A 26,211-nucleotide genomic window follows, 5' to 3' on the forward strand; every position below is an offset into this window, starting at 1 on the left:
GTCACAGCATGTATGTGAAACGATGAAACGTTGTTGGTTTTTGGAAGTGTTTTAATAGCGAGTTTTGTAGGAGGAATAGGTGTGTCCCATTATGTGCATTAATTAGCTGCCTCTTTTTATGTTTTTATATTTTTACGCACAGAAAAGAGAAAGATGTGTGTTCATGTCTCACATGAGAATTGAGGATGGCAAAAAAATATATTTAAATGCAGTTTTCTTTTAAAACCCTTCTCTTAAACATGCCATCTGATGGTTATTGGACTGCACTCAGCACCAGTAACAACCTTCATTTGGCCCGAGGATCGTCCCGTGTCTTGACGGACAGCCAATTGAATCCTCCGGCTCAGGGTTGATGAAATTTAAAATATGTTTTCCAGCGGCCAACCTCTGCAGCAATGGTGCACTGCAAAAGGCCTTGCTTATGCAACTCAACAAAGAGAGAAAGCTGTTTTGCCTTTGCCAACAAGAGATCATGACAGTGTGAATACCTGACAGAAAATGACTTTGAATCCACATTTTTGCCAAGATTTGGGCTTTTAAAGGCAGTGGTCTTAAACTTTTGTTCAGCTGATGAACAGCCTATCACTTTAATGCTTGCTATGAATTCTATTTAAATCCAAAAGGGTAAAATGTAAATTCTTGCAATTTTTCAGGTGGTCCTGGAGTGTATCTGGTACTGCAGTTGCATTCAGGGACCTTTATGTTTTGCATGTTCCACTCATGCCCATTGACAGTAATAATAAAAACAAAAACAATTGGTTGGCCTATAATGAAATGATGCGAGGAACATAAAGACGATAATACATAAAATCACGGTAGTGTTGATTTATGGTATTATTGTGCATAATGTTCCCAGTGTATTTTCGTCCAAAAAAACAAACAATAGAATCCAGTACTGCCTTTCAATGAAACGATAAGGCTGACTTGGTTTAATGGCAGAACGGAATAAGACAACACACTCAGGATGGAGGACACACGTAAATAAAATAGTGCTTGAGCGTGTTGACTGACACAATGGCAATGGCAGCAACCGTGGCTTTGCGTGGACGCGCTCCCTGTCGCCGCATGTGGCCTTTGAACCCATTGTTGTGTCGCGGGTGACGTCACCACCGTGTGCGGGAGACGGAGCAGCGTGCGCCTGGCGAGACAAAGGCGGTGGAGCGAGTGGGGTCAGGCAGCAGCAAGGAGCCAAGCAGTATCCCACTTTGTTGGAGAGTTCATAACAGCTAACCGCCACTCTCGGATTCGAGCCAGCCTTTCCAGGCGACACGCACCACGAAGACCCACTCAGGAATATGAGACAAGACGGCGTCCTCTTTAACGTTTTTTGAAACGTTTCTCTTTTACGCCCCCCTAGTTTTAGCCTGCTAAGCGGCTAACGCTCTAGCTCTGAAAAGGCTGCGCTCCTCCTCCTCCTCCTCTTCTTCTTCCCTCTTACTTCTCATCTTTCCCGCAACAACTTGGCGACAAGCGAAGGGAGTCGACAAAGTCGGGATAAAGTAAGTGGACGTAAATGTTGGATTACAAAGAAACTCTCTGTGTTTTTAAATGAGTTTCCCCCCAGTAAGAGCGGAGCTAAAGCGGCTAGCTTAGCTGCGGTGCTCCCAAACAAAGGGGTCGACAACGTGACTGAGTGCCGACTATATGGAGCTAGCCTGCTAACTTGCTAGCTCAAGCTAACAACAGCACTTGGCTCACTTTTTGTCGTGTTTTTGTTCCGATATAAAAGTGACCGGACGTTGCCGACACGTATAGTCTTGACGTTTGCGTGGGGCGACACGGTTCTTTTGGCGTTTCAAGGCAGCACTCTTTTATCCCGACGAAGCTAAGCCAAGTCTTGATGGGTTTGGAGTTGTCAGACAGCAACAGCAAGACAAAGCAAAGGCGCCCAAAGCAACCAATCATCATCTCTTGTGTTATTATTTGTGCTTTTTATTGAGTTATATTTGTTTTTTTTGTTTTTTTTACTATTTCAGAAGTGTGTGAGCTCACTCAACAAGCAGGCATCCGTGATCTGATGTGAGATCCACGGAGAGACTATGCCTAGCCCTTTATTCCATCCCGAGATTATGGACCACGACGTGGTGATCAGCAGCCAGCACAACGGGGTTGGCCTGCCCCGAGAAACAGACCAAGAATCCCGAGATGAGGATCACCAAGAGGTTCTCCGCTTTGCCCTGGACCAGCTGTCACTCATGGCCCTGGAGAAGGTGGACTGCGTGGGCGGAGGAGGTGGTGGTCTGGTCGACACCATGGATGGGACTCAGGCTCCCAGCTCCGAGAGCTGCAACGGCGGTGGTGGTTATGTGGATCTACAGATGCTCGACCACCCCAGCGGGTCTCGGGACTCCCCGACGTCTTGCTCCCCGTCCCCGGAGTACTACGGCTCGGGCGGCTACCACATGTCCGGCTCGCACTCCGTGCTCCACGGGGAGCAAGGCTCCGTCCTCTGCAGCAGGAAGAGAAGCGTCAACATGACCGAGTGTGTGCCTGTGCCGAGCTCAGAACATGTGGCTGAGATCGTGGGGAGACAAGGTGGGTTGTTTTTGTTTGGGGGGCTGCATGGTCCTTCTTTGTTTGGGTGCAACTTTTCCACACTGGGTTTGGTCCGCAATTTTTCAGAAAGCCCATCGGTATTCTTTTTGTTTAAATGTCATATTTGCTACGTTGATGTGTGCTTTTAACGCCATTGAACACATTTCGGACAATAGCTTGACAGGCAGAGGTTGAGGAGCAGCACGAAGGGAGGGGGAGGGGTGGAACGGCAGATTGTCGGCAGTCTGGACATGTCTTGTAGCCTGCACCAAACAAAGGAAATGGCGCTAAATAAGCTTTTATGCACCATAAACAGAGAAAGAGGGCTTGAATGAAAACCGAGTGTCAGCCATTAGTTGCATGTATGCTTACAACAGCGTGTTATTGTGTGTGAATGTGCTGTGGGGCTGAAGTGGAGCATCCAGGCTGACAAACACTGGGACTGGGCGGTGTTACGCCCTGCACCCAAAGCTACGTCCGCCGATGCCGACGCTCGCTTGGCCTCATCTCCTTTTTCCGACTTTATTCTCGTTTTCTTTGTTCCCATCACACGTTTTATAAAGTGGCTTGTGCTTTTTTTGCGTAGGGCTAGTATGTCGCGGCCGCGGCGGCGTTTTCCAGCATTGTTCTCTTTGTTTGAAAAAGACATGCTTTCTGCTTCCCAGAATGACATCACACTCCGCGCCTCCCATTGGTCGCCTGAATGACGCGTCATCATTTAAAGGCACAGTACACCAACAGACAACAGCTACTCTACATTTTGTTATTCTGTTTAATTTTCATATTTAAATATATAATATGGAGGTTCCACGTTGTGAAATTATATTGTATTATTATATATATTGTGTTTTAGTGAATGAGATGCAATACAGGAACTGTATGGTAATCTATGTCTCTTACCAAAACATGATAAACTGGTCAGTATGGTGAAGTACTGTACACTTATACAACCACAGTGTTGATCAAAATCGAGCATTGTTGTCTTTGGAAATTCAGAATTCCTGATCTAGCTATCGGTCTGGATTAGATTGCATAGAAAATTGTACCTAGTTTTGTGAGTTTGCTGATTGAGGTGCACATTCTCATGTTTTTCTGTGCCAAAATCAGTCGACATTAGCCCGTTGGCCTTCATTTTTGCCTTTCCATTGTTTTCATCTTGTGCCGCCCCAAGAGGTGAAGCATGCACCTGTTGCTTTTAATTCTCTAAATCGAATGTGTATGTATCCATCTTTCCTACATAGGTTGTAAGATCAAGGCGTTGCGTGCCAAGACAAACACCTACATCAAGACCCCAGTCAGGGGTGAAGATCCAGTGTTCATTGTGACTGGGCGCAGGGAGGATGTGGAGATGGCCAAACGTGAGATCGTCTCAGCGGCCGAGCATTTCTCTATGATCCGAGCGTCCCGATGCAAAGCTGGAGGACCGGGAGGAGGAGGAGGAGGCTCACTTCCTGGACCGCCGCACCTCCCAGGACAAACAACCATTCAGGTATTGGAAGCAGCACGTCTGGTCATGCTGTGTTCCTCTTTGATACTCAGTCTGACTTGGAGACTTGGTTTCTCTTGGTCCAGGTGAGGGTGCCGTACAGAGTGGTGGGCTTAGTTGTGGGACCAAAAGGAGCCACCATCAAGCGCATACAGCAGCAGACGCACACTTACATTGTGACACCAAGTCGAGAGAAGGACCCTGTGTTCGAGGTGACCGGCATGCCTGAGAACGTGGACCGTGCCAGGGAGGAGATTGAGACCCACATCACACTGCGAACAGGAACCTTTGTGGACCTCCAGGGAGACAACGACTTCCACACCAATGGCACAGACGTCAGCCTCGAAGGCCTGGGCTCCCTCAGCGCAGGCCTGGGGGCATCCCTGTGGTCCCGGGCCTCCAACCACCATTCTGCACCGCCACCCCCTCCGCCCTCTTCACCACCCACCCTCCCCATGTCCATGAACCACTCCTCTGGTCGCAAGATGTCCTCCTCTGTGGCCTATCAAACGCACAATGGCGGCACAATTAGCTCAGACAACTTCAGTGGTGGACGCAAAGCCAACGAGGGAGGAAGCCCCACCAGTCCGTTCAGCACAGGCTCCAGTAGCGCCGGAGGAGGGTTCACTTTCGGGGGCGACTCCACCCCAGGGCTCCCCACTTCAGAAGAACTTGGCTTTGAATTCAGCGCTTCCAACATCTGGGCGCCTTTCGTCAATGGTGGCGGTGGTGGCAACAAGGCGGGCGGCTCCTCACAGCAGCATCAGCAGCCTCTACGTCGTAACAGCAGCGGCCTCAGCGGCGGCGCCATGACTCCACGATTGTCCCCAACGCTGCCTCAGGACACAGGCCCCCTGGATCACCCATTAGCCCGCCGCGCCCAAAGCGACCCCTTGAGCACGCTCTCCTGGCTCCAGTCCGGCAGCGCTGCAGGTGGCTCCTTCTCTGGAGGCTCAAGCTCCAGCTCTGGTGGCTCCTCCACCGGCTACTCCTCCTGCTCGGCCTCCTCGCTGCCTGGCGGCTCGCCCACTGACTCAGAGGGTGGCGGCAGCAGCGTAGGCCTCAGCTCTGGGATGCTGAGTCGGCTGAAAGGCAGCTCCGGCCCCGGGGTGGCGGGGCTAGTCGGTGTCAACAGGGACTGCTTTGTGTGTTTCGAGAGCGAGGTGACCGCCGCCTTAGTGCCCTGCGGCCATAACCTCTTCTGCATGGAGTGTGCCGGCCAGATCTGCCAGTCTGCTGAGCCTGAGTGCCCTGTGTGCCACACCCCCACCACACAGTGCATCCGCATCTTCTCTTAATGGCTGCAGGAGTGTTGGGAGGGTAAAGCGTTGCTGATGAAGATGGGTCACACTAATAACCTTGAAACACACAATGGACCATAATAATAATAATAATAATAATGACGATAATGCATTACTAAAGACTGATGCCGATGAATAATAATAATAATAATAATAATGCTAAGGATTTCTTCAGAGAGTGGTCTTCAAACTTGTGTCTTATCTCTCTTCAGGCCTTCATTTTGGACCCTCTCATGTCTTCATTCAGGCTTCTTCTCTCTCAGCCTTTTTTTTGGGACACTTTTTGTACTTAGCAGATATTTTTCGACAAAGCTGTCAAACGAGGCCTGCACTTTTCTACTTGTCTCTTTATGTGCTGTGCAAACTCCCAATAACCCACCCCCCACCCATGGCGCTGTTCTTTACGACACAAATCTGATTGTTTGGTTGCGACCACTCGGACTGATAAGACCACCCCCTTTTTAGACGTTCAGTGAGCACAGTTCAGTCTGCTGCATGGAGCCCAGTTGCATAGATTCATCTTCATTCACTGAGGAGAAACACCTCTGAGGTGTGGACACTCAGGCTGATGACAATCCCTTTCCATCTCTGTGCGCATGTGTGTGCGCGCTTGCCATGCTCTTGTGCACACCATTGTGTGTCGTTACTGCCTGCTCTCCTTCACCTCCCCCACGGCGCTCTTAAAGGAAGGCGGTGGTCTATCCACACGCCCCTCCCTCCTCCCCAGTGCGCCCACATCCTGTCTGTTACACTCCCATGGGCTCCTGACTGTGGAGGCATGTGGCCAGTTGCAAGGTTCAAATGGCGGTTCTGTGATGTCACAGGCGAATGTTTGCTCCAACATGGTGATCTTGTTTAAGAACTTCCATTCAATAATTTAGCGGGGCGGGGTTCCATTGAACCCCCCCTCCCAACGCCCGAATGTGAGAAAAGCAACAACCCTTTTTTAAAATTTGTTTTTATTTTGGTCTTCCACCCTGTCACAGCAAAGCTGTGCGGCACGCTGTGCATCCATATAGCGGCGTGCTCCTCGCCATATGTAGTGCACTATACGGACGCTTGGTTCGTCCTCTTGTTTTCTCTTTTAGACCCAGTGTGAGTTTGCAGTAACTGCCTCCTTTTTATAGTGTTAGTGTCTTTGTATGTGGGTGACGTGGTGCCGCGGGAGCATGCTGGGAATGTGCTCATAGAATGAGACAAGCCATGACAAACTCAATTAGAATGACATCCAATTCTTTAAGGGCTTTCTCTCAGTGCACAGATGTTTTGGTTTTTTAATGTCCAAGCTCACACAGTAGGAAGAGTTCTCCTTTATGGCAGCTAGTGGCAAGGTCATCCAGGGCTTCCACACACACACACACACACACACACACACACACACTTTGTGCTCCAATGTTTTGCCTGTTGTTCGTCTTGGAATGAGTTGTCACCTGATGTTGCTCAGGGTGTGACCTGCGACTCAATGAAGGCAGAAACCATAACAAAGCCACACGGACGAAGGCGCTGTCTGACTGGTGGTGGTGGCGGCTCGGTGTGCGCGGAGGAGGTGTGTGTCTGTGTGCGCTTAGACCACCTTAATGCCCCTCTTAAATGGAAATTTAAGAAAAGGTTGTGTTGTTGTCCAGATGATCCGGCATGGAGTCTGGTGTTATTTGTGGCCAATGAGAATGTTCGGCTTCATGTACAGTAGTTTCATTCAAAAAAAAAAAAAAGGTACAGGCTTTTTCAGATTGACTGCTGATTTTTTTTAGCCAATGTATTTTTTAGCCAATTTTTTTTAGCCAAATGTATCCCCATCCCCCATTTCCTTCCTAAAGGTTTGAAAACAGGGTTTCCCGAGGCATGCTAGCCAGTGACCTCTGACCGTCTTCTTTTTTGTGATTAGAGGGGGGGATGCAAAGAGCCTCGCCAATTGGGGGGGGGGCAGACTCCACTCAAGCCTCCGCTCCCGTTTTGTTTTTGCTTTAATTCTCTTTGTACGCTGAACCAAAATGTAAACGTCAGCAAAGCAGGTGTGAGGCCTGACCTGTGTGTAAATATCCTCAACAAACAATCATTGGCATCTTGTTTTCACAAGCAAAAGGACTTCATTGAAAATAAGTGTAGTTTGTCATTATTTGTAAGTTAACCATCTGCATGTCTTCAAGCCACCTGGCGTTAGCTAATTTTTAAGATTTAAAGAGAAAAAAAAACAAAAAACTTTTTACACATTTTTATTTTTTACAATTTATTTGGTTACCTAAATATCCCAGACAATAATGTGACCCTTTTTATTACTTCAAATTTATTTTTTATTTTCCATTTTTTATTTTTCATTATTTCCTGTGTACTACATATAGGCAATTTATAACAAAATGAGAAAAATTATTGAAGAAAATTTTAAAATTGAAATATATTTTATTTGAAAGTTTTATGGACCTTTTAACCAGACGCCAGGAAAAATTATATAATCATATAATTTGAGCTGGTTTGACGGTTATGAGAAATGTATCAAGAGTTTTATTTTTTATGCTTCTTTAATAAAGTCTTTGTTTTTGGTTTCATTTTTTACTGTAAAATGATAAACATGTTTCTTGTTTTTATTTCTTCACAGTGCAGGTTGTGTGTTTGCCTGTTGGCCTCACGGTGGCGGAATTGACAAGTCTTCAGCAGGGATAAAAATGATTTTTACATTTTCGTTGAGGATACTCTGCTTAACGCTCCAATCGATGTACGTGCGTTTTCTCTGACTCCGCACTATCGAAACATTTGTAAAATATTATATATTGAATAAAAAATAGTGATTACGTTTTACCTTAGTTCTAGTTGTTTAATTTCTGCGATAGTTTCGAATGAACGAGTGGCAGTAAAAACAAGTAGCCACGATGAGCCAAGTGATTTTCCTTATTTCATGGATGCAACTGACGATGGCGTCCAGCAGAGGGCGCCGTTTCCATTGATTAGTGGCTGGCCAAGGAAGACAGGCAAACCGGTACAGAGCCGTGACACAGACTGCATGACGTCATCGTGCCGCTCGAACGTGTCCTCCATTGAAAAGAGGTCTGCATTTAAACCAACCTTCTTGGCCCATCATATCCCAAGATTCCTTGCGCACTTCCGTCCGGACCTTAAAAATGCAAACATTACGGCGCTAAGCGGGAAAACCGTAAGTATTACGTTCATAAATCTTGGTTTGTAAGTCATGTTGTGCAAGCAGACAGTTTGATATGCGAAGCCTTTAGATGTAAAGTCTTTAGTCTTTAGTTTCACTTTGATCTTACTACCCTGGTTATGTAAATACATAACACTTCATATTACGTAGATAAATGGAACAAGATGAAGTCATTTTGTGTTTGTGTACATCACGTACATGTTTTATTGGGAAATTCTGGGTGTAAACTTTTATGAATGTTTGTACTCGTGTTAATGTGACCTTGTCTTTACGTTTGTCTTGCTTCTGTCTTTAGAACAGTCTTGGAGGAAGTGCTCGGGCTCGCAAGCACATACAGTAAACGACGATCAATAAAAAAAATAGAGTACGTACAAGTTCAGATGCTAATCTGGCAAACAAAATGATGTTTTCAGTGTTTAACACGTCAACGAATAAATATTGTGCTGAAACGACCGCTCTTGTGATTTTCATCTTCCATATTAATTGCAAAGACTGATGAATAGGGAGGATATGCTGCCTTACAAATGATTCTGTATTCGACTTCATTTTTACAAATACAGTGGAAAGTACAATCATTTATAAAGGGTTTAGCAAATGGCAGCAAGTGCTTCATTTCAGACACGAAAGAAAATACAGTTACTATTATTAAACATGTATTTGAAATAGGATGTGAGTATGTATGACTGCAAGGTGTTGCTGTATGTGTTCCATCAACAAAGATGCCTAGTGTCACTGGGGCATCATGTGGACTGATGCATGTTTCCACTGTCCTCATCATCATCCATCAAGTGGGTGTGCAAGGATGATCTACACTGCCATGTCAATAACCCTTTTCAAAGAAAATACTCTTTCTCAGTGACGTAAACAAAAAAGGTGTCCACCATAAACTTTATAAAGAGCACAAGTAGAATAGGATAGTTTTAAACTAATAAAGTAGCCAAAGAGTAACAAATAAGTAGCTATTAACATGACTATTGTTAGGTTTAGCTCTGAGCTGGAGATAAATCTGCCGACGGAGAACCTGTCTTCTTTCTCCTGTAAAACCTACATTTTAATAAACTGTTATTAATAATGAACTATTATGCCACGTTTTGTTTGGTCTCCTTCACTGCAGTTAGGTTTTCGCTCTCCTTTTGCGATTGAAGGCAGATATTGTTCTGTCATGACGTCAGGGTAACACGACAACACGTGACACAACCAGGAAGTGTGAGGAGTGCAAGACAGTTTGAATTCACAAGGCTGGTTCGCGGCGTGAGGAGGAGCCTCCGAACGTCTGGCCGGCGTCGACCGGGTAGGCTGCTGGCCTTGTGGGCTGCAGACCTTTAAATTAGACAGAGACAGAGACGTATCCACACATCTTTACCAACGACATTAGCCTTTAACAGGAAAAAAGACGAGGAAAAAAACTAATAGGCTCCCAACTGGAGCCTATTAATTTCAAGCTAGCAAATCCGTGAATTTCAAAGAGCCGGCTCTTAGAGCCGATTCGTTTGTGACCAACACTGGAGTCTCGGCCTTACCAGTGTATTTATCAATGTTGGCCACATGATGGCAGTATTGACAAGCTCAACAGGGTTACTAATAACGCCATTATTTTTCCCAATTAAAAGGTAATCTACTTCATTACTGTTTCAGACGCTTACAACGCCATTAGCGTTGTTATGCACTGCTATCGATCTCAACAATCTGGATGTCGCTTCAGTTGCTATTGCTCGCTACCATCACACAGGAAGCTAAAGAGCTCGTCAACAAGAGTCGTGGTTGCTCGTGCTCAGGAAAACACTGCCTTCTAGCGGTGGGACTGGTTGATTTGATTTATTCGAACAGTTGAAGATTTCATTTGCCGTCAGTATACATCCACATATCACGATTCATAGGAGTAGGAAGAAGCAGATCTTATTCAAGCCTCTTTGTTTCCCATCAATTGCTAATACGTTTTTTCATTTCCTATTCAATATTCATGTTCCATTTGCCAGCTCTGAATAACGCTAGAAAATGATTAAGAAATATAACAATGTATTACAATGAAGTTTAGGTTTGTAGATCTGTATGGACGATTTGCTCCAAATTGCATAAAGTCCAGTTGTCGTATGGCTCAGCATGGTATTTCTCCGTGGTTCAGGATTCTTCTTTCTTATATTTTGTAAACATCAACTGCTTGTACTGTTTCTTAAAATGACTCATTTTTAGTGCATTGTTTGAGTTCTTCCATAATTTGATGCCACATACTGATATGATGAAGGTTTTTATCGTTGAGCATAGATGTTTTCAGTAGAATTTTTCCCAAAGGTCATATTTCTCTTCTCCTGATGAGAAAAAGTGTATTGTGTTTTTGGGTAACAGGTTATTTTTGTCTTTATGCACAATTTTAGCTGTTTTAATAGTTGTGATTTTAGGAATGAAGGGTTCGGATGTTCTCTATAAGCGGCGTTATGGATTATCCTAACTGATCTTTTTTGTTATACAATTAGTGAGTGAAGTCTGCTTTTATAGTTGTTACCCGCACAAGTCAGATATGGTAAGACTAAAGAACAATAGAGAGTATGGAGTGATTTTTGGTCCAGTAACAATTTTGCTTTATTCAACATTGAGGTATTTCTTGCCACTTTATATTGTATATTTTTAATGTGGGAATTTCCAACTCATTTTGTCATCTACTGTATTATAACACCTAAAAATGTATTTTCATTCACTGTCAGTGTCCACGCCGTCTATTCGCATTTGCACGTAAGTATCCTTTCTGCTATTACCAAATATCATTATTACATATATTTTAGTTTTGCTTAGGTTCAGGGATAATCTGTTTTTATCAAACCATTTTTTTTGTATAGTCATTTCATCTGTGATTTTTCGTATGAGCTCTTGTGTTACCTCTCCAGAACAGAACGCTGTAGTGTCATCTGCAAATGAATACTAGCTTTAGGTCTTTACAGATATGGTTTATGTATAAGTTGAACAGTTTTGGCCCCAGTACTGATCCCTGGGGTACGCCACATATTTAAGCTTTATAGATGTATATTCTCCTAGCTTCACATATTGCTTCCTGTTTGCTAAGTAGCTTTCTACCCAGTTCAAGACTAACCCTCTGATTCCATACCTTCCTTGTTTGTTAATTACGATATTGTGATTAATTGTATCAAATGCTTTTGTTAAAACCATAAATACTGCAGCTGCACACTCTCTGCGGTCTACAGCGTTGGTCATTTCCTCAGTTCTTTCAGTTAGTGCCACTGAAGTTGAAATGTTCGCTCTGTATCCCTATTGGCTGTCCGTGATTAATTCATTCTTATTTCTACTTTTTTCTAGCCTGTTGTTGAATAGCCTTTCGATGATTAAAAAAAAAAATTGTGGCAATAAAGAAACTGGTCAGTAATTAGTGAACTGACGTTTATCCCCAGTTTTGAAAATTGGTACTAGTTGAGCTATTTTCATTTTATTTGCAAATATACCAGTCTGAAATGATAAGTTAGTGATGTACATCAGTGGTTCCGCAATCTCGTTAATGACCTTTTTTATTGTTCCCATGTTGATTCCATTACAGTCAGTTGATGCTTGTGCTTTACTTTTATTGACAATATTGATTATTTCACTTTCTGTCACACCAGCGAGGAACGTGGAGTTAGGATTCCTGTCTACACTTTCATGCCCTCCTTCTGTTGACAAGTAATTTGGGATCCTTTCTTCCAAGTTTGGTCCAATATTTACAAAGTATTTAGTGAACATTTCCACCACCTCGTTCATATGATGATTTTTGGCATTTCCACACATAAAACATTGAGGGTAGTCCACATTCTTTTTATTCTTCGCTAGCATGGACTGGACAAAATTGAATAATAGAAATATTTGAGAAGTAGACGGGAATATACTGTATATTCCTGTATTTATTCTTCATCATCGTTACACTTACATTTCAAATTTAAAGACTGAAATTCGCATCTGGAGATTGTTTTGGTTGGACTATATCACGGACGGATGATCAATCCATCACAGATTAAAGGAACTCCTTTTGTAATCTTTGCACTTGATGCCGAGTTTCCGGTTTGGTGTTGAGACTGTCAGTACAATATAGAACCTCATCACTTTCATGCCACCTAAAGGTTGCTTTGTAGTTTATCACAGCAAACACCAAAGCAGTCCAAATGTGACACAAATGTCCTTTTAATAGGAAGCAGATCAGACAGGCTGCATTCCAGGTCCACTTCCTCTTCTTTTAAAGAACAATCCATTATGATAGGAAACAAATTAGAAACATCCTCAGTAGAAAATAATCCTCTCATGCGAATTCTGTGTTCACACTACATTCATATTGGTTACAGGTGACATATTCACACTATCTGGAGAAAAACAGAAAACGGGTGATTTATCATTAAATAACAATACAGAAAATCATAATAAAAGTGAACACGGGAAAAGAAACATCGAAAAGAGACGCGCGCTGGCACAAGAAATCTCCCATCATGCAGTTGTGATTTCTATTGACAGGTGGGCAGCACTGGATGCATTCCATGGAGATGTCTGCGTGCATGCATGCATGTGTGCCATCTGACATGGCCCTTTGTGCTTGAGCATAGATTGCTGTGTTTTTCATGTGTTTACGCTATGAAGCAGGTGGTGAGCCCTCTGCTGGATGATCAGCGACGTGTGCTGGCACATTATAGATGACAACACATGACGACTATGTCACTGCGCGGCGAGTGTGCTCCTCTTCGACTGGACACTTGGACAAATATGCTTCTCTTGCAGAGAAATAACATTCAGCATTATAGTATTTGGTAGAACTGAACAGTAACGAGTACATGTACAGTACATGTGACAGTCGATGACATCATTATTTGGACCACAGGACGAGCTGGATGATGTTGGTTTTTGCAGTGAACATAAACGATTACGTCATAAATGCTTGGCGATGACTCGGATGGCTTCTCTTCTTTGAAATAAAAATCTAGTAAGAGCTATGCTTCGTGCAAATTTGGTCCTTCTCAAGGCAAATAGTCACTTAAGGACATGAAAACACATTCCTTCTTAGGTCGACTAACTTTAAACAAGAACAGGTGCACACTGAACACAAAATAGCAATTATTCGGGTTTGATATCGTTTGATTGACAGCGCGTACGTATTGCTCGCAATCTCTGAACTCTCGCCTCCATCGAGGATGTACAGTGGGCATGTTTGTATGGCAGAGCAGGAGAGGGAAGATGGGGTGGGGGTCTTGTAGCCCTTTTTAAAGTAAATGTGCATCGGAGTGTTGCGTATGTGCTCCACACTGTGTGTATTGCTCCTAAAGGAAACACAACGCCACAGGCTGAAGAATGCATGTTAGCAGATCCTAAATAGTGGATGCATCATGCTCACGCTGGGCAGAGATAGGAGGCGCCCATTTGTAGTGGGAAGAGGTGGGTAGTTGCTATGGTTACAGAAAGTCAATCACAGTGTTGGTAGGAAGGGGGCAGAGGTTAACATGCAGGACGTTAATTAGAGCACAGGACGGACGAGCAGCGATGTGGACCCTGATCTAAGCAAGGTGTCATCTCCTACATGTATGAAGCTGATCTCAGGCCTGTGTACGTGAGACGCAGGCGTGGAAGAACAACACACGCACACGCACGCACACGCACACACACGGACAGACAAAACGACGGGAGATGCTCTCCTGATCACACAGGGAGGCCAAAGTGCAAAGTGGTCATCCTCCAACTATTCACAGGGGTCTTGTGGTGTGGAAGCGTGGGCTGTAGAAAAAGGTGCGGCTAGGATGAGTGGCTAACCTGAAGCAAAGGGGTTTTTTGTCCAAATGAATTGATAGAAAGATATCCCCTCTTTGCATTGCATGTCAAAACACGTACGCGGGTGTGTGTACAACAGAGCAGCTGTGTGCTTGTGTTACCGCCCCTCAGCTGCGGCCCTCCTCGGCCGAGCGCTGGTCCGACTTGAGCTTGACAAACTCTTTGGCCACGTCGTCGTTGTTGCGCTGCGAGAGGATGCGCAGCACCGTCAGGCCCGTCTCGTCCATGTGCACGCGGCGCCCCAGCGGCAGCCAGCATGCGACGCTGCCCTTGTTGGCGATGTCCTTCACCTGCAGCACGGCCATGCCCACCGTGCGGTCCTCCCTGGCGAAGCAGTAGTCCTTCACGCACACCTGCAGCTCGTAACTCTCCGGACCCACCTCGGTGCCCAGTGAGCTGAAACGAGACGCGAGGCGCAGGTCAGTTTCGAAAAATGTCAAAGATTTCACTGGCATGTATTGTAGCTTCCTGCCTGCAGCTTTGCTTGTGAAATGTCTTGTATTGTTCTAGTTACGCTTAGTTACTGGCAAAATGTAATATACAGACCCCTGTATAAAGCGGCATTCTAACCCTAGATTTATACACACAAACCAAGCTAGTCAGAGCTTTTCTTCCTGTCACTCACACACACCAGTGACGTGGAGTGATAGAGACCCACTGGAAAAAGTGTCTCAAAGTTTGGGCGAGTCAGCAAACAACATGATGCTAATTTACTGACGCATTATGGTGCTAATTTTAAGACAAAGGTCATTTTTATTGCAATGTACCAGTTGTTATTTCAGTGATACTGAAAACATTCATTTGGTTTTGTCTATTTCAACATTTTTATGTGTCTTATATTCAAGGTCAGAGTCATCAAGGAAGAAATAGACAAACTCATTCATTACTTTTATTCCATTTAAATTTAATTTTAACATTTTTGTTTAGAAATAAGATTCAAATGTATTACTTATTTGAATCTTATTAAAATCTAATTTATGACTGTATTTTTTGTATTTTAGCTTGATTTTAACATTTTTGGTCAAAAATAAGATTCTAATGTGAAAAAGTAATACACTTAAAATATTATTTTGAAAAATAAAAGATCAATTAAAAAAACTCAAATGTAATCTTTATTTTAAAAAAATATTTTAAAATGTATTTCTTATTACTTATTTTATATTTATTTGAACATTTTTATTTAAATAAAAGATTCAAATGTAATAAAAGTACCGTAATACATTTTTATCTTTATTTTTAAAATAAAGATAAAATAATGTATCACTTTTAATACATTTAAGTCTTATTTTTAAATAAAAATGGTCAAATAAGATTTTTAGTTAAATAAAATGTTGAAATGTAATAAATTTAATAAGTGAATAAGTTTGGCTAAAATTTAATAAGTAATAAAATCTTTAATAACATTTTTTTTAAGTCAAAATGCTAAGCTAAAGATAAAATAAGATGAACATTAAACAATAAAAGTAGTCAAGATTTTAACAAGATAAAAAACAAGTAATACATTTTAACCTTATTTTTTAAATAAAAATGTTGAAGATAAATACGATTAAAATGTAATTAAAGTAATCAATTAGTTTAACTTTATTTTAACATTTTTATTTCTTCCTTTTCCTTTGCGCTGCACAAACAGCTTCCTTTCTTTTCACACAGGAAATGAACCACGTTGAAATGACAACTGTAAGCAAAAGAAACATTGTAGGTTCCAACATGTAAAAGACGTGGTGTGAATGAATTATCAGTAATAGACATGAAGGAGGGGTAGGATCAAATAAGCTCCGCTTCTGCCTACTTCTTTTCGGACATGCTGATTTTTGCAAATGTAACCACGTGATGTCCCTTTATGTAATTTGTCTTTAACTTTCCAAACATACCTGAAAGAAATAAACAATACCATACCTTCTTAAATTGGGGTCAACAAGATATTCAGTATTTGACACCACTGCTGTCTAAGGTTTAAGCCGTGGTGAACATCTGTCTGTCTTGAATGTTGGTCGATTGCTCATCTGATATCAGCAGATACTCACTACTGGTAGCTCTCATTGAATTTAGGAGACCAGCTGTTATTCTTGGATTTGGTTGCAAACTTCCTTTTCTTGTCACTAAGGTGAGGGCCGATGATGTAGACCTCCACAAACGGCCGGAAACCTTGCGCCCTCCATTTCAGGTCGTTAGCAGCCACCACTAAAGAAACGACATTACTTTCAGCAGTGCCGCGACAGAGGAAGAAACAGGAACGGATGTTTGGAGAATGCTGCCGTTTACCTTTAATACTGATCTTGTGCTCGCCGTTAGGTTGAGGTAGAATGTCAACGTGCATGACCACCTCACCAACTGCATCGACCCCTGATGCTGCAAAAAAATTTCAATTTCACTGCACTGTTTTGGATGTTTCTAAAAGGTATATTCCTATTACTGCTGCTGATGAAGCTATTGTTACACAACATTCTCCTCTCATCTTTCTTTCTCATGTGGGGTTCAGTTGGTTTTCTTGTGTGAGGAGTGTGGTACCTACTGCACCTGATTCATATGGAAAGTGCTTTCAGATAACTTGTTGTGAAGCGGCACTTCACAATAAATAAAATAATAACATGTACATGCCTTAACTTGACAAAGTAGAAACTACAGACACATCTTCACACAGGTTTTCTGAATACAGCAGTAGTAATACTGGCATAGCAGCTAAGGATGGCGTTCGACTACATTTCCTTGATTTCCTCTGCATGCGCTTTAAAATGTTGGCTGCGCTACTCAGCTGTCGGAGTGAAATTCATGTGTGTTACTCGTCATACTGTTTACAATGAACTCATCAGTGGTATTAATGCTGGCTGAGCAGTTTGCTCCTTACCACTACAGTATTACAACATCGGTTCTGTTGCTGCTGCGTTGTGCAATATACTTGTTAATTAACGCCCATGTGGTGAAAGACAGCTAGGTTTTCCTTTCCACTCCTTCACTGTGCTATAGTTTGGATGTAGCTCAACTTCAGGCTCAGTCGTCAGTAGCGCACCCCGTTTTGGTTCTTTTGCTTCACCCATCCATTTTCCAATATGTGATTTATCAATTTCACACAATCGATTAACTGCTCGTCCAAAAGCATGCAAGGTTCACACATACGTTTCTCTGGTGGTGTGTCTTCATTTGGCGTGCAGCGGATCCCTTTGCCTCCATGGACTAAGAGGACATGGTTGAAGGTCAGAATGGGAGTATGACAAACATGGTGACAGTTACAGAGACACAACATCTCTAAAATAAAAGGTGCCATATACAAAATATATGTTCTTGCCTGAAATAAAAATGAATTTTATTGTCATTTTCAACATCCGTGGAATGACTTCACCAAGTGTATTGTGAAAGTAGCAGTGCTAAAGCAATAAAAGAAACATTTCCTTCCGAGACTGCAGGAAAGCACGTCTCCATAATCCTAATGAATGACATTAACTAACAGCGGTGCCCTTTGAATGTATAGTTGTGTCAAATGGATTGTGTGAGTGTTGTACCCTGAGCGTTCTGTGAGAGGACGAACTTCCTGATGAGTTTGTCCGTGGCCTGTGTGTACAGAGACAAGGCGTATCGCAGTGATGCAAGGTCTGGACTCTTCTCCAAGAAGGTTTTTTTCAGGCCCACGCCACCAGCATGGAAGTATTGCTACAAAATAACACCACACTATTGAGAGGCCACATTTGCACACTTAACGCATTGGAGTTGTTAGTTGTCCAACGCACAGTACCTTAATGGTGTCTAGTGCAAGCTCTATGACCGCACACTGTTTGGGAGTCAGCGCTTTGGCTTCCTCTCGGCCCATGTGCTCCTGCAAGAGGACAACCATGACCACACTGTTTGTGGCACTCACTTCTGTGTTATGGATGTAACCTTATTACCTTGAGCTTTGACAGTTGGCCTAATTCCTTAGCAGCATTAAAGATCATCTGAGTGCCCTGAGAAGGAGAGACAGGCACACAAAAGGTGAAGTCACACTTGAAAATACAGCGCATGTTGCGAGTGTCAACTTGTTCCTCATGATGGGGAACACAGCAAACACTGGTTTTAGTGACATACTGAGAACAAATGTGCAGCTTTCCAGTGCCAGGGAGAAAGGTGGGGTCTATTGCCTTGCTCAAGGGCAATACAGAGGGGATTCTGTGTTAAGGAGGTCCATAACTTTGGAAAGAAAGTGTTGGGAATGATTTGAGAATAAGTGGTGTGTTTTAGTAGCATGGTCAGCATTTTCAACTGTATAGTGTGCAGTGCTAATGCTCAGAGTGTACTGTATGTGAGGTTAGTGATGTTTCTCCATGCTTATAGATGGATGGTTTACTTACAATAACCTAAGGGAAGAATGATGGTGAGACAGTCAATAAACAAGGGTTTCAATTCAATGTGTAAAGTCACTTTCTGGAGAAAGTTGGAAATGAAGTAGAGAAAAAGAGAGCTAATTGTATCACACACCGTCTGGTCCGTAAGCGTTGGAAGCACAATGGTTTTCTCCATGGTGTTCATCACCAGTTTCCACAGCTCCTTCAGCACTCTCTTCAAAACGGTCTTCTCACAGATTTTTGCAAACAGCGACAGGCTGAAGCACAAAAGAAGTGCCTGTTAGCATTGTCATGCCATGAAAATACACTCTGACAGCACCTTCTATTTTTAACACCCAGTCCCACTCACTTGCTGTCCAGAAAATCCATGATGGGTTGCAGAACATTGTCTGCCTCCTGAACTACGGTGCCATTGGCCGGCACAGTCTGACCTTTGACCTGCGCAAGGATATCCCCCATCTGTCTGACATTGTCCTCGATTTGGGGCTGAAAACTGCAGCAGCACAAGCAAAAAGCTCCTTGTTATTCAACTTTTGGGGCCTGGCTAGTAACAACTCTTTGATTCCGGCAGTGCTTCTCAAATAGTGGGGCGGGTCCCCGTAGGTTAAGGGTGGGCAAACTTTTTGACTCGCGAGTTAACAAAATTGTATATTCGATACATGCACACTATTTTACGCTTATAACAGTCCACCTGGAATTATTTGTCTTATTTTATCTGTAAAAAGTGCCATACAATCTGCTATATGTGCTTGTGTCCCTTTTTTCAGGAGCACTTTAAACATCAGACCACATCAAATAACGAAATTGAATTTTACAAGGTAAGACACCCGGAATGTACATGAATAAAGGATGCATGATATACAATATGAACGATAAAACAAACTATGAACAATAAAACATTGACTATTAGACAGTATGTCAACGTCCCTCATTTTTTACTTCCCAGACAGTGCAGTTGGTAGGTTAAGTTGTGTGTCACATATTTGACTTGTGTTTGTTTGACACCATGGGTGTGGTAGGTGTCTGGATCGCTGCATGTGAAAAGCTACTTAAACCATCAAAAGGTTGTCTCTCTTTGACTACTTGCAAGTCATGTTGCTAGTTTGCATGTTAAAAGTTTTAATGAAATACTTTGGAAGCAACTGGCGGGCCGGATTCAAACGCTTGGCGGGCTGGATGTGGCCCTCGGACCGTAGTTTGCCCACCCCTGCCCTAGGGGGTGTGGTGAGGCTTTGGGGGTTGGCAGGTCTGTTAGTGTTTTTATTCATGCTTGAATTATGCAGGTGCCAGCAATGATACAGTGGTTTGTACTGATAAGTAAATATCTCTATTCTCAATAGTATCAGTGTGGGCGTGGAAAAAATTCTACCCCATTGGGGGCTTGACAGAAGATAATTAAAAACCATTGGCTGAGCGCAATCAGCCACATCACCAACCTGACTGCAAAGATACGGCTGAGGTCATCCATGACGCTGTTGAGTTTGTTCTGGAGCTCCTTCAGGAAGTCACTCGCCTCCACATTGAGCTAGTGAAATATTAATAGATACAAAGCCCATATCATGATAGTATTATCATATTAAAATCACAACAAATGGTCCACGGATAATACTCACATCTTTGCCTCCCATTGCCTCAAACATTTTCTCCAGCTGAACTCGGAGCTGCTGGATGTTATTGATGATGATGCATGGCTGTGGGTAAAAAGAGGGGGGGGAAATCATTTCACAGCCTCTTCTTTTCATGTGTCTGCTCCCAGTATTTGATTGTAATCAGTCCACACTAGTCCTCTTTGCTTCTTTGGCAAAAACAAACGGTGAGGCAAAGCTGGAGTTTTCACTCATTAAATCCTCCTCTGAGGCTCTGGTCGCTCTGGGAGTGCTGCCCGCTTTCCCACAGCTTCCACAACATTCAGCTAATTACACAGCTTTAATTCAATTTGAAACACCGCAACCGGCCATGTCAGTTACACTTACGAGAAGGATAATTTGTGCTGAAATGAAGTAACCAAGCTTACGCACACAAACTTAACAGCCACAACATTAGGTACACTTGCAAATTCAAATGTAACGCAATGCAAGAGCTGTTGTTAAATGTTTTAATAATTTGCCCCTCTTATGTAGTTATATGGGTAGCAAAATGTAGCTATGGTGACCAAAATAGTAGAAATATGATGCAGTGCCATCATAGCCAGTAATTCAGTTAAAAAAAACCTTGGTTTTCCAACACCACAGTTTTCATATGATTCAGTTTGACAAAAAATTTTGCCAAAATTTGCCACGGTTTTTATACAATATTGCAAGGAACAAACTAGTGTGTTTGCCCTTCGCATTGGTGATTCAATGTCTGTGCATTTCTTATTGAGTGCATCTGCTAAAGGTGAGGCACACTATTGAATTCAAGAAAGAACTCATCGCAAAGTGTGATGGCGTCCCCTCTACGCTCATCCTTCTCCGCTTCAATAAAGGTAAAAAGTGTGTGAAATGTTCATTTGTCCATTTCATTTCTCATTTATAGTTATTTTACATTTTTTTCTGCATGCAAAACTATAATTATTCTCTATTAAATTAATTAGTTGGAAATATTTGTGAATATTTTCTGGAACAAATTAATTGGATTTCCATTATTTCCTATGGGAAATGTTGTCTCTGTACCGAGGTACCACTGTATAGTGTTTCAATGAATATCTCCCTTACAGTGTCTGAGCATCATTACAAAGGCAATGGTACTTACCACTTTCTCCTTTTTCACATGATTTGGGAATTCCTTGGCTATGATGTCAGCGTAAGACAACAAGACATTGCCAATGGTCTAAGAAACAGAGAAAAAAATATCATGAGCACACGGATGTGGAGATAAATCATCATCGACTGCTCTGCTGAGAGCGATGAAGGTCACCTTTGCAAACCTCTTCATGTAGTTACCAACAATCTGAGGGTCGGGACACTCCAGTTTGCGGATGATTTCGAAGCTCTGATTGAGCTGAGAGAACACGTCCACCACAGAGCAGGAGAACAAGGCGTGCTCTGAAGTGACCTGGAACTGCAGAACAAGAAGAAAGAACAACAGCACTTAATAAGAGAAGGTCCAATCCCCAATTAAACAGACCCCTTAGCTGGCTTGTCTCTCTCTTTCATCCTCCATTCTCCTCATTGCCGCATGTGGCCTCTATCTCAGAAATGATCAGAGGGTCCTGATGGAGGGCAGGGACCTCATTTAACAGTCCAGCTGTTGCCTCAGAAGTACAGTGTTATAGTATGTGACAGGGTTTGCTGTTTCGCTGACACAGTACATCAGTAACTGCCTTTGGTGACAGTAATTGGACCCAAAGGGCTCCTGACACATGAGATGGGACAATCCTCACCTGCTTCACATCGACCTTTTTGTGGCGTGATATGTAGAGCCAAATGGGGCGAGTCAGCATGTGATCAATGTGTCTAAGTTATATCAAATGTTTGTGTGTGCACATTGATGTGTGTCTCTCTGCAGCGATGTTTTCGTTTTCCATTTGCCTCTGGTAACTGACTCATTATTGATTGCTTTGGGGTCTTCAGCCTGAGCCTCTCAGCCTACAATGTGCTGAGTCAGGGGGGCTGTGAACTACCTGAATTTCCATGAGACATGCATGAATACATTAGTGGGGGGCAGATCTGAATAGCTTTCACATTTTATTGCTGACTCATGAAGTTTAGCAGGGCTTAGTCTTATATGAGCGCAAACTTTTCAACAGTTTGGTTTGGGCAATTTGTAATACAACAGCGTTCAAAGTTCTTCAAATAGTAACTACTGATGAATGTGATTGATTATTGACACTTTTAATAGTCAACAGTGGCGTATGCGCTATCCCTTACAGTCATGGTGTATGTAGGACATATATATTTTCCAAGTTTTTTGAGACATTTTTTGGAGTTTGACATCCGTGACTTGCTGTGTGCTGCCTTGACTCTTGAATTTTCATTAAAGACCACCCCTGTCAAAACGTCTGAAGCTAAACAACCAGTATGGTGAATATCAGGTTATTTTCTGCTGATTTGTAAGTTTAACAAGCATTGAAGAAACTTGTTTTTGCTGGTCACATCATCATTTCAGGGTTCATTGATAAGATAAATGCAAATCAGGAAGTCCCTTGCCAAGGGCTTTAATCAACAGAGTGGCTACTTACTGGAAAGTTAACCTACTTCCACCACATCTGGAGACGACTGGGTAAAAATCGCTTGCGCTTTGGCAAGATCTTTAATTTAGAGCATGCTATCATATTCGATCTAATCTCTAATATCAATTGTTTTGTGTTTAGTGATGTTCGGCCATGTGTGGAGATAAGGAGCGACTGAAGGATGAAGTGCTTACCCCATCTTTTTTGTCCCTCTCCAGAGCTCCATGTAGGAAATCCCTAGATACTTCCTCGTTTTCGTCGAGCCACATGATGACAAATGGCTCGAACCATCTGCAGTGTAAAGAATAATGGAAGGGAAGCTTGAGTTTTTGTGTTTCACTGCTAAAAGTACGAGGTTTCTATATATAAAAGCACTTACGCTGGATATTCAGGTACATGTTTCTGGAAAGTGGGCAGTTCCTTGCAGTACTCATTATAAAGCCACTTCACCTTGAAGTGCAAGTTCATATAATCTGCACTTTTACAAAGGCGATGCTTCTCATGCTCTAAATACCAGAGAAATTTTTTTTCCATTTTAGAACACTTTTTTTAAAACAAGTTTCTCAAGAAAAAAAATGTCCCCTCCTAGCCCAATGAAATGTCACTGAAGCGGTGCTGACCTTCCATGGCGTATTTCATGTCTTGAGCAAACATATTCCACATGACCTCAGCACTGATCTTTCCCACATTTAGTTCCTGTGGAAACCTACAAAAGGAAACATGCTCAGATTAATTCCATCAATTCATACAGTTCAGAAACAATACTGTGCTAAATCTGACAACAGAAGTCCGTGCATGTTTCTGTATTATACAGTACAGTATAGTGGGGGTCACCAACGTAGTGCCCATGGGCACCAGGTACCCCCTCAAGACCACATGCGGTGCCCACGAGCCTGGTTTTCTTTCAGGTTTTTAGTTAATGTGAGATGCACTACAAATGCACTACAAAGGATTTTGAAACACAAAATGCAGATGGACACTTTTTTTTCCTTGTTTTAATATAAAATGAGCGGTGTGGATACCAAAAACAAAACCAAGCATCTTAAATTTGTTTGGGTTGAAATAAGCTATAAAAATAAATGTTACAAAAATGACTTGCTCTTGGCCATTTTAATTTTGTAAAAGTAGCTCTTACAAGAAAAAAGTTTTGAGACCCCCGCAGTCTACAGTGGCACCTCGGTTTCTGTTATTAATCCATTCCAAAAGTTCAGATAAAAACTTAAATATACGAAAACCGAATCAATCTTTCACATAAGACATAATGTAAATCCAATTAATCTGTTTCAGACACACAAAAATATCAACACAAAACACATTTTACAAAGAAAAATGAGCAATCATTATTATACACTTTGGCCAGGCTCACTTTCTGTAATATGTCTCTCTTAAACCGTTCCCTCTGCAACCTGTGTTAAAGGTTCCTATCTTGACATTACAATTCTATTGTAACCTTTGTACTTTGCTACAGTTTCTTTCTTGAATCCAATAGTGTTTCTAACATTTACTATCAAAGTTCTGGCACTTGCAACCTTTTTTGCCGCCACATTTAATAAAAAACAAAAGCACAGATTCCTCTAATACTCAGAAATCTGCAGTGTGCCTGAACGCCTCATCAACCATCAGCGCACTGTTTATGCTGTCCCAACTCCAAAAACAAAAAAAAAAAACCATGATTCAGTCTCCAGAGTCGAAAACTGGGGGTGTACGGAAATTGAGGTTCCACTGTAGTTGTATCAAGATGATGCCTTAGATTTACACTCAGTGTTCGTAAAAAGAAACTTACTGATTAAGGCAAGGAGTGTATGAGTTTTTATCCTCCTCTATAATGGACACAATGAGTGTGATGAGTTTGGACCAGAAGTCCAGGTTCTTGACGCTGGGACCCTGCTCATCTGGAGGGACCGCCTTTGACTACGAACAAAGAGGTCACACATTCACATTAGCAAACACACGAACATTAACATTCTTCCCAAATATTAGCTGCTAAACATGCTTGAAGGTACTGCCTAAAAACCATTTGAGCATGAAAACGCATGTTAGACGTTTCCGACTTACAGGATCTGTCTGATATTCTCGATTGTAGAGGTCGTGACAGTTGTTGAAAATGTACTCATAGGTGGAATTGAGACAGGCTTTCACGCAGTCCTTCACAACCTGGCTCGCCCTGGGGGGACTTTGCAGTTCTTGAACCTATACACGATACACACAAAATAACAGCGTATCCATAACTCAAGCCTTTAGGAGAGCCCTGACTGTTCAGTTTGCCTTATATGATAGAAACAGTATGTCTGTGATATTCAAATGTTGGTTTTAGTTTTTCATTCATTTGAAGTGCTATTACATGAGTCTATGACTATGTAAAAATAGTTGCACTGCCACCTTACTCTCCATCCATCCATCGTCTATGCCGCTTATCCTCATTAGGGTCGCAGGGGTATGCTGGAGCCTATCCCAGCTGACTTCGGGCAAGAAGCGGGGTACACCCTGGACTGGTCGCCAGCCAATTGCAGGGCACATATAGACAAAAAATCATTCACGCTCACATTCATACCTATGGACAATTTAGAGTTGCCAATTAACCTAACATGTATGTTTTTGGAATGTGGAAGGAAAATGGAGAAAACCCGGAGAAAACCCACACACATGCAAAGTCCACACAGAGATGCCCAGCGGAGATTCGAACACAGGTCTTCCTGATCTCCTGACTGTGTTGCCAGCATGCTAACCACTCGGTCGCACGGTGACCCCACCTTACTCTCATTATATTAAATGCTATGGACGGGACAGGGGTCATCTAACTTTGGATGTGTGTTTATTTGGTCTTTTCTCACCTTGCATCCTCAATACATGCAATTACATAGCAAAAACACAGCAATAACAAATCTGCAAGGCAAACTTGTCTGAACAGTTAGTGTTCCCTTTAAAATTAAAAAACCAACAGACACACACAGTTTGTTTCTGTCATTAATAGTTTCCATTTGGATAGGCTAATGCTAGGTTCCTTCTCAGCAAGGCCCTCAGGCTTCTTTACAGAAAGTGCTACAAAAGTGCATGCAATGTTTTGCTGAGTTTTAATACTAAAATCGAAAAGAGCCCAATGAAAAAAACAAAACATTTGTTTTAATTCTTACCTTCATCCTGAAGAATGTGATGCTAGTCAGCAGGTCCACAGTAGACTTGAGGTCTTGGAGTCTTTCAGGACTGCTTGCAGGAAAATTATTCTGAAAGTAAATTCACAAACATTGACTGTGCTGAAAATGGAAAAATGTGTTCCTTCATTGCCTTGATCAACCTCTATGAAGGGAGATATATAGGTATGTAAGACTATTAAGAATGACATTTCCCAACATTAAGTTTACAGAATTCAGTACCCGGTACATGGAGAGGTCAATCCTCAGGGAGTTGTGTAGCTGATCCAGCAACTTGACAAACCTCTCCTTCTAAAAACAAAAATAAAAAAGACGAAAGCACTAAGAAACACAGCACAGCTG

General features: G+C 42.5%; 2 protein-coding genes across 2 annotated transcripts in view; one reads left to right on the plus strand and one right to left on the minus strand.

Annotated features, from left to right (window-relative positions):
- Positions 1 to 1,030: 1,030 nt before the first annotated feature.
- On the plus strand, positions 1,031 to 7,887 carry LOC129177774 (RNA-binding protein MEX3B). Its single transcript, XM_054769232.1, has 4 exons — positions 1,031 to 1,499; positions 1,977 to 2,535; positions 3,777 to 4,024; positions 4,108 to 7,887. The coding sequence occupies exons 2-4, from the start codon at positions 2,040 to 2,042 to the stop codon at positions 5,317 to 5,319; spliced, it is 1,956 nt and encodes a 651-aa protein (XP_054625207.1). The 5' UTR covers positions 1,031 to 1,499; positions 1,977 to 2,039; the 3' UTR covers positions 5,320 to 7,887.
- Positions 7,888 to 12,615: 4,728 nt separating this feature from the next.
- The window catches only part of LOC129176944 (protein unc-13 homolog A-like), a 34,224-nt gene continuing 20,628 nt past the window's right edge, over positions 12,616 to 26,211 (minus strand). The window contains exons 23-42 of the mRNA XM_054767512.1: positions 26,092 to 26,160; positions 25,852 to 25,941; positions 24,776 to 24,910; positions 24,504 to 24,631; positions 23,341 to 23,426; positions 23,100 to 23,226; positions 22,915 to 23,011; positions 21,466 to 21,609; positions 21,301 to 21,378; positions 20,184 to 20,261; positions 20,007 to 20,095; positions 18,920 to 19,063; positions 18,704 to 18,827; positions 18,136 to 18,192; positions 17,985 to 18,065; positions 17,755 to 17,902; positions 17,372 to 17,428; positions 16,520 to 16,606; positions 16,282 to 16,438; positions 12,616 to 14,653 (exon numbers count right to left, since the gene is read on the minus strand). Coding sequence (XP_054623487.1) covers positions 14,365 to 14,653; positions 16,282 to 16,438; positions 16,520 to 16,606; positions 17,372 to 17,428; positions 17,755 to 17,902; positions 17,985 to 18,065; positions 18,136 to 18,192; positions 18,704 to 18,827; positions 18,920 to 19,063; positions 20,007 to 20,095; positions 20,184 to 20,261; positions 21,301 to 21,378; positions 21,466 to 21,609; positions 22,915 to 23,011; positions 23,100 to 23,226; positions 23,341 to 23,426; positions 24,504 to 24,631; positions 24,776 to 24,910; positions 25,852 to 25,941; positions 26,092 to 26,160 — 2,265 coding nt within the window. The 3' untranslated portion in view covers positions 12,616 to 14,364. The remainder of the gene's footprint in view (positions 14,654 to 16,281; positions 16,439 to 16,519; positions 16,607 to 17,371; positions 17,429 to 17,754; positions 17,903 to 17,984; positions 18,066 to 18,135; positions 18,193 to 18,703; positions 18,828 to 18,919; positions 19,064 to 20,006; positions 20,096 to 20,183; positions 20,262 to 21,300; positions 21,379 to 21,465; positions 21,610 to 22,914; positions 23,012 to 23,099; positions 23,227 to 23,340; positions 23,427 to 24,503; positions 24,632 to 24,775; positions 24,911 to 25,851; positions 25,942 to 26,091; positions 26,161 to 26,211) is intronic.

This window comes from Dunckerocampus dactyliophorus, chromosome 2, assembly GCF_027744805.1.
Source record: "Dunckerocampus dactyliophorus isolate RoL2022-P2 chromosome 2, RoL_Ddac_1.1, whole genome shotgun sequence".
Lineage (NCBI taxonomy): Eukaryota > Metazoa > Chordata > Actinopteri > Syngnathiformes > Syngnathidae > Dunckerocampus > Dunckerocampus dactyliophorus.

Coding starts and splice junctions, on each gene's coding strand:
- LOC129177774 (XM_054769232.1), top strand. CDS start 2,040: ATGCCTAGCCCTTTATTCCATCCCGAGATTATGGACCACGACGTGGTG. Junction 2,536..3,776: donor TGAGATCGTGGGGAGACAAG/GTGGGTTGTTTT, acceptor TTTCCTACATAG/GTTGTAAGATCAAGGCGTTG. Junction 4,025..4,107: donor CAGGACAAACAACCATTCAG/GTATTGGAAGCA, acceptor CTCTTGGTCCAG/GTGAGGGTGCCGTACAGAGT.